The 17,443-nt window shown below is 36.5% G+C and overlaps 1 protein-coding gene across 4 annotated transcripts in view; it reads left to right on the forward strand.

The window, feature by feature from the left end:
* The window catches only part of SRBD1 (S1 RNA binding domain 1), a 345,104-nt gene that overhangs the window by 201,954 nt on the left and 125,707 nt on the right, over window positions 1-17,443 (forward strand). For all 4 annotated transcript variants that reach the window (XM_036752226.1, XM_036752227.1, XM_036752228.1 and 1 more), the window contains one exon: window positions 9,665-9,747. In XM_036752226.1, coding sequence (XP_036608121.1) covers window positions 9,665-9,747 — 83 coding nt within the window. The remainder of the gene's footprint in view (window positions 1-9,664; window positions 9,748-17,443) is intronic.

A 17,443-nucleotide genomic window follows, 5' to 3' on the forward strand; every position in this document is an offset into this window, starting at 1 on the left:
AAATAAATTAACAACGGGTTCTCCACAGAACCGAGCCGAGGCGCCACAGCCGCTATTGATGTGGCGGGCGCAGGCCCTGTCCCTGATAACAGCTGGTTCGTCGAACTCAGCCTAAAATTTGGTACCGGTTCTACCAAACTGGTGCGAACCGGCTGAATCCTACCACTGATTGTAATGTAATATAATAGGTTTTCAAAGGGGGTAGCCCTCCACCACCCCACATAGTGAAAAGAATTTAGTTTTTAAAATGCCAGCCAGTCCTTCACCTGTTTGTTGTCCTCCTTCCTCTTTCATCCTTACAAGCACTCTGTATAACTTTGCTTAGGTCTTTAGGGTCTCCAGCTAACCTTTCTTTATTTCTCCCTCCACTGTTTCTTATGAGATAATACTGCTCATTTAAACATCTTTTTTTCACAAAATTTTGCCAGTGATTTTTTTTCTAACCTGGCATATCTCTCCACTTTGCTGATAGGTTAAGTGTTTGCTAACTACAGTTATTTTTAATCTCTTTTGGCCTCATTGTTATGACAATTGATTCACATCAATTAACCTTCTGTATGAAATACTATTTACAATGTTGATGTTCTTTCCATTCATTTTCCATTTTTTTCTTCTAAACAACTCATTTAAATAGGTCATTTTGAAGTTTTGTTTGCCTTATCTGTTTTTTCATTTTTTTTCTAGCTTATTTTCATTTTAATATTTGCTTTAACAAGTAAGTGATCTGACTGTCCCCAGGTAGCTCCCACATTGATAGCAAGTCATTTTCTGTTCATCGTGAAAATAATCAGTTTCATTGTTTGTGATGTTATTTGGTGCTTGCTGTGCCAAGGCCTCTTGACTCTTTTTTGAAAGTAGATATTCATGATGGATACATGTAAGGCTTCTATGTCGCCTAAAAATCTTTGTCTTTTCTGTCACTATTCTTGAACCATATTTTCTAACATTTTTTGCTATCCTCATCTATATTAACTTTTGCATTTAAATCACTGATCATCAAAGCAATTGGTCATTTATGTGAGAGAATCTTACCCAGATCCCTCTAAACTTTCTTTAACATTCTCTTCAACCTCTTAGTGGATTTTGGCACATGTGGTACAATTATTTTCTTGGTTATCTTTTTGCAGATACTTATTATGAGCTCTGCAATATGAGATGGCTATGGAATGATGTTTCTTGTTGCCTTTGGATGTGGGACAAAACTAGCTCCCTCATTTCCTTCATCTGCTTCTTTAAGGAGAATCTGTGAGACATTCTTCCATTTAGCTGCAGCTTCCTTTTGTATTTCAGTTAAAGTGACAATGTCAAGATAGGATTCTGCTTCTCCCACTCCATATCCCATCACTGGCCTTTGTACAAGGATCTCACATGTACAGTTTCAGTAGGCAAGCTGATGCTTTTTGGGGGTGGGGTGGGGTCAAGGACAGATTCTTAGTGCTATTTACCTTCTTTTCAGTCACTGTCTTCCCCTGTATAGTCTCCCACACCCCTGCCACTGCTTTTTACCTTCCCATTTATGTGTTGACTTCCTCCATTAGAATGTAAGCTCCTTATGAGTAGGAACCTCCTTGTTTTTGTTTGTTTGCTTTTGTATCCCCAGTGTTACTACAGTGCCTGCCTAATAACCAGCCGAATTAATGCCCCCTTTGTCTTGTCTGTCACTGCACAAGGCAAAGGGAGCTACATAGAGCTGTGGGCCGTTTTGCATTTTTCTTGTTTAATTGGTTGCCATGCCCAAAGTATTTATCACCAGTTGGGACAATTTACTCTGTCACAGAGACCATCCCTAAATTCATATTTGTAGGATTTTATGTGTGAAGTTGGGATTGTGTGTGTGTGTGTGTGTGTGTGTGTACATAAATACGTGGGGGCCATTTGCAGGATCATCCCATAGTTTGTGTCTGAACTGTAGTTCAAGCTATCATTGACTTACACCTGAACTATTATAGTAGTCCAGTAATTGGTCTCCCTGACCCAAAACTTTCCAATCCATCCTCCACATGGTTGCCAAAGTGATTTTCTTAAAGCTTGTGTCTGTTTATGTCACTCCCTTGCTCAATAAACTAGTTCCTACTCAGGATCAAATATATAAACTCCTCTGCTTGACATTTAAAGTCTCTCACATCCTGCTCCCCAGCCTGGTGTTTTGTTTTTGGTTTTTTTATTTGTTTGTTTTTGCTTTTTACATTGTACTCTTCCTTGGTGTAGGCAAATTGGTCTTCTTACTGTTCATCACACACACCACTCCCATCTCCTGCCCCTGTGCCTTTGCAGTGGTTTTCTCCATTGCCTATAATATATTCCCTCCATATCTCTGAGTGTGAGAGAATTCATAGCATCCTTCGTGGCTGAACTCAAGTTTAACCTGCTATATGATATCTAGCCTGTTTCTCCCAGTTCCTATTTCCTTCCTCCTCAGATTTGTATATGCCTATATATTTTGTGTTTATCTATGTGAATACATATTTCTACATATGTATGTATGTGTATGTATGTGCATGCACATGTGCCCTGGTATGAGACACCTTGGTGGCACAGTCAATAGAATACTTGTTCTGGAATCAGGAAGACTTGAGTTTAAATCTGGCCTCAGACACTTCCTTGCTGTGTGACTCTAGGCAAATCACATAAACTCTGTTTCAATTTACTCAACTATAAATGTGGATAATAATAGTACTTATCCTGCAAGGTTGTTGTGAGGATTAGATAAAACAGTAAGTTGTAAAACACTTCTTATAGTGCCTTGCACTTAGTACTTGCTTTATAATCCATTCCCCAATTACTCCTCCCTCCTTTCCTTCCTCTTTCCCTCTCTCCCTTCCTTCCTTGGTTCTTTCTCTTTCTCTCTTGATAGATTGTAAGTTCCTCAAAGACAGGGATTGTTTCATTCCTGATTTTGTATCTTTATTGCTCTGCACATGGTAGAAACTTTTAAAACATGATTATAATCATATTCACTATTCTCTGTATAGAATTTTAAATTTAAAATGCATGTTATGTGAATGATCTTTTTTGTTTTGTTTTGTTTTGCAATACCCTTCTGAAATAGGTACTAATATTTTCCTTCTTTTATAGATGAGGAAATAGCCTCAGAGTTTAGTGACTTGTTCTGGGTCACCCAGCTAATGAGTCTGTGAGGTAGGATTTGAATCTAGTTCTTCCTCTTCTACTTCCTTCCTCCTGCTGCTCTTTACGAATGAGAAACAAGAAAGACCAAGGTCTTGTGAGCTATTGTATTTAGAAGACTTATACCTTTATATAATGTATATTTTCTTCAAGTAGAAATTCAGATGATGTCAGACCTAGTGGGTGCAATGAAATTTATTATATGCTGACAGAGAATGATTCCTAATGATTCTAATTCCTAATATAAGTGAAATTTATATATTAGCTCTATGTATAATCAAATTATCGGCTTAGAGCAAATATTAAAATCAGTTCTAATTTAAAAGAAAGAATAAAAATGTAAAGGTGATGTAGGTTATAGACCACAATCAACTGATAATTTCTCTTTCTGTAACTCGTAAACTCTCATTTTATACTCCTTTAATACTCATGATTAAATATTAATGTTAACCAAGATGAAAACTTTTTTTTATTACCATTCTCTTGTCCTCCCTTTACATCTTCATTCTCCCTTTCAATAGTCACTGTCCTTTGTTTTTTCCATTCTATTATGAACTTTTTAACCTAGTTTCCATTCCATTATGAACTTTCTAACCTAAATTCTGTTGTTGACAAACTCACCTTTATATTAAATCATCTTTAATGCCCTTTGTTTTTTTTTTTTTTTTTACTGCTCATTGAAATCTGAGTCTCTCCAGGCTCATTCCTGACCACCTTCTCCAGTCTAATTTTTTTATGTTCCCTGCCACACTGACCAGAAACAAGAGTCTAAATATTCTTTGCTCCTCCCTGCCACTTTGACATCTTCTCTCCCCATTATTGTTCTGTCTCTTTGCCTTTGTTGAAGTTCTCTTTGTCCAAAAATGTGAGCTTCTTGAGGATAGGTACTGTTTTTGCCTTTATTTATATCCAAAGTACTCAGCTTAGTGTCTGGTGCAGAGTAAGTGCTTAATAATGCTTCCTGTTGCTGATGATTCTGGTGATAAACTGCACTGCTCACCTCCTGGGGTGAGGAAGGGGTTAGAAAATGTGCCCTAAAAGGTGTTTGCTTTACCTAACCTAAACCTGTCCTGCTACTGTGTTATGCGGGGACTCTACCCTGTGGTTGAAACACAAAAAATGTATAACTTCATGACAGGCATGCTTGCATGGGTTCTGGATAATGAATAGTGCTCTCATGCTCTCCCAGTCAGCAGTGGAGTGAAGCAGGACTGTGTGTTTGCTCCCATGTTTTTTACTGATTTATTTGTTCATTCATTCATTTATTTTTATGTTTTTTTCTTTCTCTTTTATTATTGAAACTTAAATACAGAATAAGAAAAGGAAAAAAATTTATGTCACGTGCATAGCAGAATGTAAGAGGATTCCAAATATATAGCAATAAATCTCCATTTCAAGAAAGCCTATTTAATAAATACTACATGTTATTTTGGGAGCTAGCCATCTTTTCTTTGCCTCCATGTTAGTTTTCTTTTGTTCCCTGCTCTCCACTTTTTACGTTGTTCTCCCCTCCCCCATCCCAAGAAGACTACAATCAAGCATGAATATATTTATGTATAGATACATATATACGTGTATACACATATGTACCTATATAGACATATGCTTTCCCTAGCAAATTCTACTTCTGTTCTTTGTTTTTATGTTTGTGTGTATCTCGCTCTCATGCTTTTTAGCATGATGTTGTCAGATACTTTCATTGAAGACAAAAATGGCATCAAGGTTAGCTACCTCACTGCTGCTAAATTGTTTAATTTGAAAGGGGTATGGTCCAAGACTAAAGTGGAGGTAAACTTGGCTGTGTGTGCAGATAATTGTGCACTCATTGCAGGCTCTGAGGCTGAGATGTAATAGAGTACGAGTCCGTTCTTTGCCACTTGTGCTACTTTTGGCCTGGCAATTAACACCAAGAAAGCAGGTTTCCCATTAGCCAGCACCACACCATCTATACGTGGAACCATTGGTTACAGCAAATGGAGAAATTTTGAATGCTGTGGATAAGTTCACTTATCTTAGCAGTGTACTTTGAGGCATGTACACATAGCTAATGAGGATAATGCATTTATTGCCAGAGCTAACTCACTATTTTGGAGGTTCCAAAGGAAAGTATGTGGGAGAGAAGAGATATTAGACTGCCTACCAAACTGAAGGTCTACAGAGCCATTCTGCTGACCTCATTGTTGAATGCTTATGAAACCTGGACAGTCTACCAGCACCATGCCAGGATACTGAATTGCTGTCATTTGAATTGTCTTAGGAAGATTCTGAAGATCACCTGGCAGGATAAGGTACCAGACACTGAAGTCATTTCTCAAGCTGAAACGCTAAGCATTCAAACTCTGTTGCAGAGAACACACCTCAGATGGGCTGGCCATGTTGTTCGTATGTAAAATGTGTCTTTGCCTAAAAGAGTATTTTACAGAGAACTCACATGAGGCAGGCACTCACACAGAGATCAGAAGAAGCCATGTAAGGGCACTCTCGAGGTCTCTGAAGAACTTTGGAATTGATTGCATGATATGGGAGACACTGGCACAGGACTGCCTAGCATGGTACGCTTAGACCAAAGAAGGCGCTGTGCTCTAATGAGCAAAGCAGAATTACAGTAGTTCAAAAGAATTGTGAGATGCACAAATTAAGAGACATCTCCACTCCAGTGTTTATATGGACTAATTGTGCCCAACCTGTATTAGAGCCATCTGAGCTCATATTGGTCACATCAGCCAGTTGGACATACTATATACCTTGACCCCAACACAATGATATTAATTTGGTCGTCTTCAAGTATGAAGTACAACAACCAACCAATTAAATATTTTCCAATTACGTTTTAATCAGGTTCCTGCTTCACTTTGGAGTGTTTGATACTTCTATTTTTATTCCATTTTGATGATGAGGAAAATGAAGCTGAGTGTGTTTGTAACCTGCCCAGGATCATATAGCTAGTGGTCTAGTTTAATACAGGTAGTTGCAGGAGTCAGAGGTAGGGGGCAGAGGAGATTAGTATATATAGGCATCCAGACAGGTTCTCTGATGGCTTTGTGTGTAGGGGAGATATGGGTGGCCTGCGGACAGAGAAGAGTAGAGTAACTTCTGTGGGTAGTGAAATAAGGATCTATTACAGAAGAATAAAAAAGTATTACCTTGCTGCAGTGAAGGCATGACATGAACTTGTAGCGGATTCGTTAACACGTTTGCGTAACTTCCTCTAGCTGTGTTCAGCCACATATGAGGAGTAGATGCCAGAAATATGCTAGGGCTAAGGTTGGTAAATGATGAGTATCAAAAAGATATGGTTTCAAGATATTCTAGAGAAGAGGACAGTTTGGTCTTGAATTGGCTAACTGTGAAGTTCAGTTTGGGAAGAGAGGAACTTGCACTGAGAGACAGGGAAATGACCTGAGAAACCACTAAATGGTACTTGAATTAGACATTAGCCTGAAGAATAAATGAAGAATATAGGGAGAGAGACAGTGATAGATGGTTATTGGTCAAACAAAGCAATACCAAGAATTATGGACCCAGAAATGGAACACTTGTAGTTAATGGTAAGATCCAGGGTATGAACATCCCTGTGTGTGCCTGAGATGGAATGTAGTTATTGGAGAATGCGGAAGAATTGGGAGGTTAGAGAGTTTGAGTGGAGCAGCAACATGAATGTCCTCCATTTAAAGGACTTGCGTATGGTAAGAGGAGAAAAAAGTGATTTAGGTGCTGGCTGAACCCCTTGAGGAAAGGGGGATGAATGGCCTATGGTCTGGTTGTACAACATCCTCCATGATCTGAATATGGTGGAAAATTTTAATTTTTTTTCTTTGCTAAGTGATAGTTGCAGTAGGAGAGTTTAGAATTGGCAGTGGGCTCTGGGCCTGCACAGTGTGTTAGAAGGGTCTGAGAGAAGGTATAGCTAGTGCTAGAGAGGAGGGCCAGGGAGGAGGTGTCATCTGACAGAAACCAGACCTTTGTGAGAGTAAGGACATGCATTCTAGAACATCATCCTCCCGATTGGAATGTATTTTTAATTCAGTTGAATTCAGGACAACTCACTAAGCACTTATTAATTATCTATTAGATGCTACATACTAGATTGGGTGCTGGAAATATGAAGAATTCTTATTCTTCTTAATTTTTGATCTTTCTTTAGCATAGTTCCTGCTTAATAAATGTTTTTTAATTGATATATCGAAAGTGCTGCTTTCTTTTTGAAACTTTCCTATATCTTTCTTTTCTTTTTTAGAATTTTTCACTATTTAAAAATTCTAAACTTAAACACAAGTACAATGAGCATTTCAACATATATAGTAGAAGAAAATTTCTATGTGAAATTGCAGATGTCTTATCTCAAACTTGCTTTTCTTTATAACTGTATAATAAATTCAATGCATAACTTTCAAAACTGTCCTGTTTGTGGTTCCTTACAGACTTCCTTCAGTTGTTGGTTTTATATGTATATATATACATATATACATATGTATATATGTATATATGTGTATATGTGTATATGTATTGTTGTGGTTAATCTTCAGTGAAACCCTTCTATTCTTTTCTTTTGCTTTTTTTGACAACCTTGTCCCCAGGCTCCTCACCTTTCTTGTCTTGCCCTCCCTACATTAAAAAAAAAAATCCAAACCCTTGTAATAGGTATGCGTAGTAAAGTAAACCAAGTCACCTATTGGCCATTTCTAGGAAAGCCTGTCTTATTCTGCCTCTCCATCACTTCTCTGTCAGGAGATGAGTAGCGTGCTTCATTATCTGTTCTCTGGAATTGTGGTCAAATTGTACTGATTAGAGTTTTTAAGTCTTTCAAAGTTGTTTTTCTTTATAATGTTTTTGTTATTTTATAAACTGTTCTCCTTTGTTGGTCCACTTCATTTTGCATCAGTTCATTCAAACGTTCAAATGGATTATTCCAAAACCATCCCTTTTATCATTTCTAATGGTGAAACAGTGTTCTATTATATTCATAATACATAATTTTTTTAGCCATTCCCCATTAGAATGGCACCCCTATAGTTTCCATTTCATTGCAACCACAAAAATGCTATAAATACTTTGTACATTTGATGAAATGTACAATTTAGTGATCTTTAAATATAGTTCTATATTCCTCTCCAGAAAAGCTGATTCTGTGATCTTTCCAGTCATTATTGTACTCTCTTTCCTTGTGTTCAAATAAATACTTGATGAAATTTAAGATTTGTGGAAATTGGAATTATTCACTCCTAAAAGGAGATACTGATTTGCCCTGGTAAAAACAAACTGTGCTGTATTCTCTGGGAAGATGAGGAGAGTTGGATATCTGGGCCCTGTTTTGTGCTGAGAACTCAACTTTTATCCTTGGCTTCCTTCAAGACTTAGCTTAAGTCTCACATTCTATAGGAGGCCTCCTATCCCTGGCCCTCATTGCCTTCCCTTCGAGATTATATCTACTCTGGGGGAGGGGGTGGGGAGAGAGAGAGAGAGAGAGAGAGAGAGAGAGAGAGAGAGAGAGAGAGAGAGAGAGAGATAACTATATGTTGTTTCCATCATCAGAATCTGAGCCTTTTGAGAGCAGAGATCATCTTTTTGCCTTTACGTGTATACCCTGCATTTAACAAAGTGCCTGGCACGTAAGAGCAACTTAATAAGTGACTGTTGATGCCCATGTTGTTAGTACTCCTCCTATGGGTTAAGTTCATTTGATATTTCTTTTTACCTATTGACAATGTTTCTGCTATTTCTTCACTCATGTCTGTGCTGGAGCGAGAAGCACAGTATGGTGGAAAGAACACCGGGCTTGGAGTCTGGAGTGTCTGTGTTTGGCTCCGCTCTTTCTGGCTGTGTGATCCTGGGCATGTCGCTCCTCTTTGGGCCTAAATTAATTATTATAAAAAGGGGGAGAAGCAGCATGATGAGGTGACTAGAGAGCTGATCTCAAGTCCTGCTTCTGACATCTGCTGGCTGTTTGAGCCCAGACAAGTCACTTCTCTTTGCTTGAGGCCATTTCTTCAGACTCTAAGCTGAAGAAAAAGTACCAAGCTGCATTGGTCCTCAGAATGTCCTCTCCTGATTTGTCTATACCAGTGACATCACAGGTACAGTCCCTGTCCCCAACTTCTAACATGGAGATAATAATGAAACCTTACCATCTTCCTCCCACACAGGGGTGTTGTGTATGAAGCATTGGATAAATGTGAGTCGTCATTCTTTAGCATAAGCATGTGCATTGTGCATTGAGGATGAAAACATACGTTATGGACTTTTTCTTACTATTCTAATCAAAAATCTTAGTTAGCTACATTAGGCAATGCCTGAATTTGCTATGTTGGGGGTTAACTTTTAAATGGTATCTTCATCATAATCTAATATTTCCTCTTTGTGTGATAAAAAGGGAATTCTCTAACATTAGTTAGAATTCTCCAACTAAATTGTTGAGTTCTTTTTTGGAGAATGGGGGGAAACGATTAAGCACTTACATCACTTTTAAATACTGGTGAGTAATTATCCGGTACTGCTTTTCACATTAAACCATACTTGTTTTCTAATTCTGTTTTTTCAGTTTCCATAGCAAGACGTGTACAAGATCCGTTAGCTGAGCTAGTGAAAATTGAGCCGAAGCACATTGGAGTTGGAATGTATCAGGTAAAGCAATGTGGAGCTTTTAATTTAAGAGAAATTTAAGAAATCTATCAGTCTTTCAAATTACACCCAGACCCAAAATGTGCAAATTAAGGGTCACAAAGTCAATTCCCATTTTCAAAGATTGTTGTAGAATTGGTAGTTAATATTTATAAGTCATCATGGGAAGATTTCTCACCTTATTCTTTGCTTTTCAAAGGTTATGAGTGAAACTTAGAAATGACTGCAGTCAGATTTATAGTCTATTAAAAACATTAGATCAGACTAGTAACTTGATATGTGGACCCTTCTTTTTACATCATTATAGTGGTTGTGGGGAAAAGGAGAAAGTTGGCTCTTTTGTAAATGAGGATAAATTATTGATCTTCTGGGAAGAGGTTGTTAAGTTAAGACACTAGGACACTTTTTCTTGTGTTTCAATGATTTAAATAAAGGTGTTGAGTTATTTGTTTTGTCATTAGGCATTGTGGTGCGAAAATGTTTATTTTTTTCCAGTTTGTAGTTTGTTCACAAGTGAGTACAAATGAGATATTTGTAGACTTCTTAGCATTGTGCCTGGCACCGAGTAGGCAGTGTATAAGTGGTAGTAGTAGTAGTAGTTGTTGTCGTTATATTGACAAAGTGAATTTATACTGAAGGCAGTTTACTGAAGACATGATGAGCTTAAATTGTTTCTTGTGTCTACATCTTTCTTTCCTTTGAAGTGAATTTAAGGCATCTTTATATGTGAACTGAAGTGATACTCATCATAAAATTTGTGGGGAATTTATAGTAGTTATGAATAACATTTTGGGTATATAATATATGCTATAGAATTGGAATTTTAGATCCAGAAGGGACCTTAGCTATCATTTAGTAACTCCACACCCCACCCCCTTGTTTCACACATGAGAATACTGAAGCTTGGCTAGCAGTGGCAGAGCCAAAAATTAAAACCCAGATTTCCTGCCTCCTGGTCCAGTCTTCTACCATAAGAAAGTCAAATCCCATGATAGTGAATAACATTACAACAAAAGTCTTTCTATTACTAAAACATATCCAAAGCCTCAGCTAAGAGAATACTTAATTTCAAGCTGTATTTGACATGATGAAATTCCAGTATAATCAGAAGTTTTGGCTAGAGTTCATTATAATGAGTCTTGACCTGTAATTGCTTTGAGCACAAATTAGGAATATACAGTAATACTTGTTATAGAGATGAGCAGTCGTGAACAAACAGTGCTGAAAAAAGAGATGAAATCTTTCAAGGAAAGGATATTAAGTACTTAGAGGAAATAGTAGAGACTATAAAATTACTCTTTGAGTACGGCATGAAATACTTTTGGTTTAACAATAGCTAAAATTCAAAAAGGCAGTATGCTCCAATCCTTGTCCTATAAAATTGCGCGAGTTGATTTTAAAAACACATGGCTTTCAGTGTTTATGTAGAGGGAGGTGGTAGAGATGGTCAGACATCATATCCCCAGCTGACCTAAAAAGGCTTCTTTGCTGGAACATGGCTTGGTGAGACTCCCAAGAAAACACTTTGGGATAAGAACAAGATGATGCATTGTTGACTGTATAGTGGCTTGTAGGAAGATGCCTTATTTTGTGCTGAGGGTTCAAACCTTATTCTTGAGTTATCAGTACTTCATAGGTGAGTTAGGTTCATCTGATATTTCTTCCTACTTTGTAATCATGTTTTGGCCATTTCTCTTTTTGTTAACTTTGTGACTTGAGTCTGAGCAGGATTAAGGCAAGGAAAAAAGTCCTGGTTCAGCCCTCTGTTCTCTTCCCTTATAGCTTTAGTGAAACCTTTTATAGTGGTGGGGAATAAATTTCACCTAAATGAGTTTTGGGGATTCCTCTTGGGGAATTCCTAATGTCTTTGCTGCAATTAGACCTTTTCCCCCTCATTTTGTATAAATTACTGAGTTGCTTCTTGAAATGAAATCATTTTTTACTGATGAGCTCATTAGTGAAATTTGAAATGTGAAGGTTTATTTTCCTAAAGAAATAGTACTTTGAAAAAAAAAATACAGGTTCTAGTCATGTGAAGACATTAATACATTAAACTGTTTCATGTATGATATGTATGGGTTACTACATGTATTTTATGTTTTGATAGTAAAGAAAATTACTTCTAAATGGTTGCTTGCTGATTGACCTCAAATCCCTTTTTCCTTTATTTCTACTTATTTACCAGTGTATTAGGACAGGATGATGCTGTTCCATTGATGGTCACACATGGAATTTACTTGGAAACTCCATTTTTCATCCTGAAGCAAATACTTTTGAATTTTAAAAAGCAAAACAGGCCAAATACTGAGGACTTTTAGAGCTGGGAAGAATGCTAGAGGCCATCTAGCCTAACTTTCTGATTTTACAGATGATTAAACTGAGACTCAGAGAGGTTAAGTGATTTTTCCTAAGGTCACAAAAGTAGTAAGGGACAGTAGTAATGTTTAAACCTAGGACCTGTGACTCCAGAATCAGTGTTTTTCCCACTATATCATGCAGGGGTGCCAATTTTTAAGCTAAGTATTATGTTGCATGATTATTCACAAAATGAACTTGCCAAAATGTTTAAGACCCTATTCTGCCTTTTGATTTTTTGTAAGTACATGGAATGATTAGTAAAGACTGATTCAATACTGTGAAATATATTTGTAAAGTCCAAATTTTGTAGATATTCAAAACTAATTTTATTTATGAAAGTGAAATTGAGGTAGTTTATTTTAAAGAAACAAAAGCCTATCACTTCGATGACTATAACATAAACCAAAGTTTTAATTAAAAATTTAGTTCATTCTTAAAAATTGGGATTTTTCATTTCAGCTGTAATTTTACCCTGTGATAAAGCTATTATGATAAAATAGATGTGAGTTGAAAATTTCTATTTTAAAATTCCTTGCCAGTAACATTGAATTATTAACGCTGAAAGATCTAATTGCCATTTTGTCTTTGCTCTGTTGATGTTCCACACATTGCTGACCTTGAATAATGAAACTAGATGATCAATTTTAGTTGCTGTTCAAGTTCACTTTCCATTTTTGTTGCATCAGCACAGTCATAGTATTTAGATTACCAAAAGTTTAAGTGACTTTTTGGTAATGCTATTTAAGATGATTATTTGAAATCAATTTTAAGGATTTCATGAATTATATAACTTTGCATAATGTGTTTTCAAAAATCTCATTTTCAGAACCATAAATTTTATTCCAAACTAAATAATCCTTTAAAACAGATTTAATACTTTCTTTAGAATTATCATTTCTCACAGAAGAAGGTTATTTTCTTACAGATTCAGAGTACTTTATAATGTATATCAGTAGGTCAGCCTCTTAAGAATGCTGACTGTGCTGTCAGTCCTGATCATGTTATTAAGTGGTTTTCCTGAACTGTTTTTGAGGAATGTATTTTGTTGGTGAGCTTGTTTGAATGTAAAGAAGTTTCTTCCAAGGCAAAACATAGCAATCAAAGTAAAAAGAAAAGAATGCTAATATTGTTTTTGCTTCCAGAACTTCTAGGGAAAAACTGTCTTTGGAATGGTCAATTTCTTAACCCTTATTTACAAGGCGGAGTTAGGTGGATCAAGTGTTTGTGGTATTAATATTTATAGAAGAGAGTTGTTGTAATAATGGTTATGCAGTATGGTTGGTATCTGGTAGAAGTTATCTTTAACATTTACAAAAGTCTCTTTCGCAGATTGCTTTTTGACTAAATTGTGGTACTATTGTGAGCTGTTGGATTTTTCAGATATATTTAATTGGTATAGTTATGGCATAGTTGTGAAGTCTCACAATTATTAATTACTTTTAGTGGCTCTGAGCATGTCAATTAAATTCTATGAATTTCGGTTTTCTTTAGGTGTGGAATGCGTTGTCTTTTTCGCCAGATGGTTATGCTGAAAATACTTTGTAAACCTTGCAATGGCACATAAATGAATCGTTTTAAATTATTATCATAGCTTACCATTTATCATATTTTTTAAACTGTCTCCAAGTCAATAGTTCACATGTTCCTTTGCAAATAGGTGCTGTAAGATTAAGTTGTTTCTCGTATGTAATTAGTGTTGGAGTTTGGAAGTAGTTTTATAAAAAATCAAATCCAGTCATTCTTTTTCCCTTTATCTTTTAAAATGTTACTTCTACTTGGAATAGAATTCTTGTTTGTCCTTCCATTGTCCCCATCCTTAAGTTCTCTTTACACAACCACGTCTATGACAGTGTAATGAACATCTTTTTGTTAGTTTCTTTCCCAGTTGGATAGAGTCTCCAATAAAAGTTGACTTTAAAAAAAATAGTAGCACCAATGTGGTATCATTTCTCTGACATGAATGATGAATATCTTAGTTCAATATAGTCTCTCAAAAATAATAAATGATGATGATGATGTAATCCCTCAACCATTCTTACAAATTACCTTTTTTTGTTCCTTTCATTCACATTTTTTATAGCAAAATTAGCATGTTCTTTTTCAGAGGCTTGGATTTGAAACCTCAGAAATTTGGTTACCTGATAATGTTTCTCCTAATATAAATGTTCCCAGATTTTGAAATAAACACAGTATCTTGTGAATGATTGTTTTTCCTCTGTGGAGTTTCCCATGCTTTTATGTATAGTCAGTAAAGTGCAGGGGTGGGGGATCATTTGTAATCTAGTGCTGGTAAATATTTTCAGAGTTAGAGAGGAAGTAAAGAGATGAAAAAGAAGGAAGAATATCCAACATTGAAGAGGAGGAGAAGGATTTGAGCATATAGAAGCATTTACTGTGTATATTGTTTGTTGTTCACTTGTTCCGGTCGTGTTTGACTCTTTGTGATGCCATTTGAGGTTTCCTTGGCAAAGACACTGGAGTGGTTTGTTATTTCTTTCTTCAGATCATTTTGCAGATGTGGAAGCTGAGGCAAACAGGGTGAAGTGACTTGCTGAGGGTCATACAGCTAGTAAATGTCTGAGGCTGGATTTGAATTCAAGTCTTCCTCACTCTAGGCCTGATGCTTTATCCACTGTTCTGCCTTCTCACCTATCTTCTGTCTGCCTCAATTTCCTTATTTGTAAAATGGAGACAATAATAGCACTTGCCACCAAAAATTGTTGTGAGAATCAAATGAAATAATTTCTAAAGTGCTTTACAAACCTTAAATCCCTCCTTAAATATTCATTTTTTTGTTGTTGTTGTTAGGCACAGCCCCATGAGCCATTGAAAGAACTTTCTTCCTACAGAAGTTCTGAAATATTTCTAATGATTTCTAAGTTCTTTCATATATGCCAGTAAGATTGCTGGAAAATTGCCCTTTTGCCTAGTTATTGTTTGTTAAAATAGTTCAACGAGCAGGTTTTATGTTTCATGAACTTGTATTTTTACATATATTTTACACGCATTAGCTGGGTGATCCAGGACAAGTGACTAAACTTTGAATCTTTTTCTTCATTTAAAAAAAGAAGAGTAATGGAACCTACTTCATAAGGATACTGCAAATAAAAATAAGAGAACTCATATAAAGGGCTTTTGAAATCTTAAATTGCTATATAAAGAATTGTGAAGAGGATTTATCATTTATTATTATTGTGTACAAAGCAATAAAGATTACAGAGCAGAAATGAAATAGTACCTGTCCTTGAGGAGCTTGCCATCTGAAAAGAGGAAGCAACTTGTATTCACATAGATATATACAAATTTGGAGAATAAGGTGATAAATTCTGGGAGAAACAGGACAGGTATCATATAGAAGGTTAAATTTGAGGTCAGCCATTAAGGATGCTATGGATTCTCTCAGACTCAGAAATAAGTAGGGAATACATTATAGGCAAATGGGGAAAGCCATTGCAAAGGCACAGGGACAACAGATGGAAGAGATGTGTGAGAAACAGTAAGGGACTGGTTTGCCTAGAATGAGGAAGGCTGAAAGGGCAGTCTGGGTGACAGGACGTAAAAGGCTTTAAGTAGAGGAGGTTATATATTTTATTCTAGGTAGGTACTGGAGTTTATTGGGTAAGGGAGTGACATACCCAGACATGAGCTTTAGGAAAAATCATCTTGGCAGCTGTATTGGAAGATGGATTAGAAAGGGAGGAATTTTACGTTATTGTAGTCTTTGTGTTTATTGTTTTCTTGACTCTGCTTACTTCATTTTGTGGCAGTTCATACAATTCTCCCCATATTTCTCTGCATTCATATTTGTTTTTCCTACAGTACATTAATACTCCATTACTTTCCTGTGCCACAATTTGTTTTTTTTCTACAGCACATTAATATTCCATTATTTTCCCATACCACACTTTATCTAGCCCTTCCCCAATCCATGGGCATTTATTTTGTTTTCAATGTTTTGATACCACGAAAAGCTCTTTAGCATCCTTTTTAAAAATATGAGAGTATATCCCAAGGTAAATGGACTGGTGTAAATCAGTCTTTCATGCTGAATGTATTGTCAGTGCACCAGGAACACCCTTTACTAGGAGAGCTCATTTGTAGTTAACTTTGATCAGGCTGCCCTCGCACACAACTTCGCTGTGTGTACTATTTCAAGTCGATTCTTCTATGCTTGGTCACCCTGGCTTCTTGAAGATGAGGCTACCCTTTGTTGTTTAAAGACAGGTCAGCTAATTGGCTACAGAGTCATGAATCTTCCTCCCACAACAAGTCATGAAGACACCTAAGGTATAGAGGGCTTGCAGTCTGTCTTCAAAGAGATTATCCCCAGCAACACAATCATTGATGCATTGAAATACTGAAGTATACTTGGAATGTGTAACCAAAATTTCATTTCATCAAGTGAGAGAGGGAATTGATTCAGAATAAGACTAGATTTGTAAAATAGGTGAAAAACCTCTATCCACAGTATTCAAGTAGGAATATCCCAAATGATTTTGAAGGTGTTCCATCAATAGGTCATTCTGTCACCTCAAGGGAGCTGGATAAAATAGTGTGTGAGGCTCCTAATCTATAGAGAATCGCCAATCAAGCTAAACTTAGAGAACTTTAGGTAAAAATTAGGCTAGAAAGAGTCAGGTATTATCCAGTCTGGGATTGGGTAATTTTATTTTATATCTACCTTTAACAACTTTACCCTTGTATATTCCTATATTTGAATATGCTCTTTCCCCCTTTTCTCTTGGCTCCCCATTGACCACTCTCAAGTCCATGGTATTTAAGGGACAATGATCTTAGGCCGCAGCTCACAGATTTCCATAATCACAATCTTCTTTAGTGAGACAAGAATAAAAAATGTGACATGATAGTAGAGCTAAGGACATTTTTGTGACATGATAGTAGAACTAAGGACATTTTTGTAGTACAAAATTCAAAGTAAATAACAAGGTATTAAATCAAGCAGTAATCACTATATTCATTTCCAAAAACTGATACTTCCTCCCTAAAATTCCTGGGTAGCACTAGGCTAGCATATTATTAGCCACATCAGATTTGTCTTACTGTTCCAACAACACAGCTCTATCGGAATATGCCAAGTTGGTTACAGCATGTTTTTAGATTGGTGTCTTCAGTAGCTTAATTGGGTACTCTTTGCTGATCAAGGTGACACCTAAGGGACATAGAAACTAGGGAGTATTAAAGAGAACATTCTTGTTTACCCTTGCAATTGGAACCAGGTAAACATTCAAGCTGTGGCTTTTCCAAGAGTACTGATCCTCATGCAAGCATGCAGACAAATATGAATTTATACTGGAATTTTGGCATAGCACCTGGATGAACA

The sequence above is a fragment of the Trichosurus vulpecula genome, chromosome 3 (assembly GCF_011100635.1).
Source record: "Trichosurus vulpecula isolate mTriVul1 chromosome 3, mTriVul1.pri, whole genome shotgun sequence".
Classification (NCBI taxonomy): Eukaryota; Metazoa; Chordata; class Mammalia; order Diprotodontia; family Phalangeridae; genus Trichosurus; species Trichosurus vulpecula.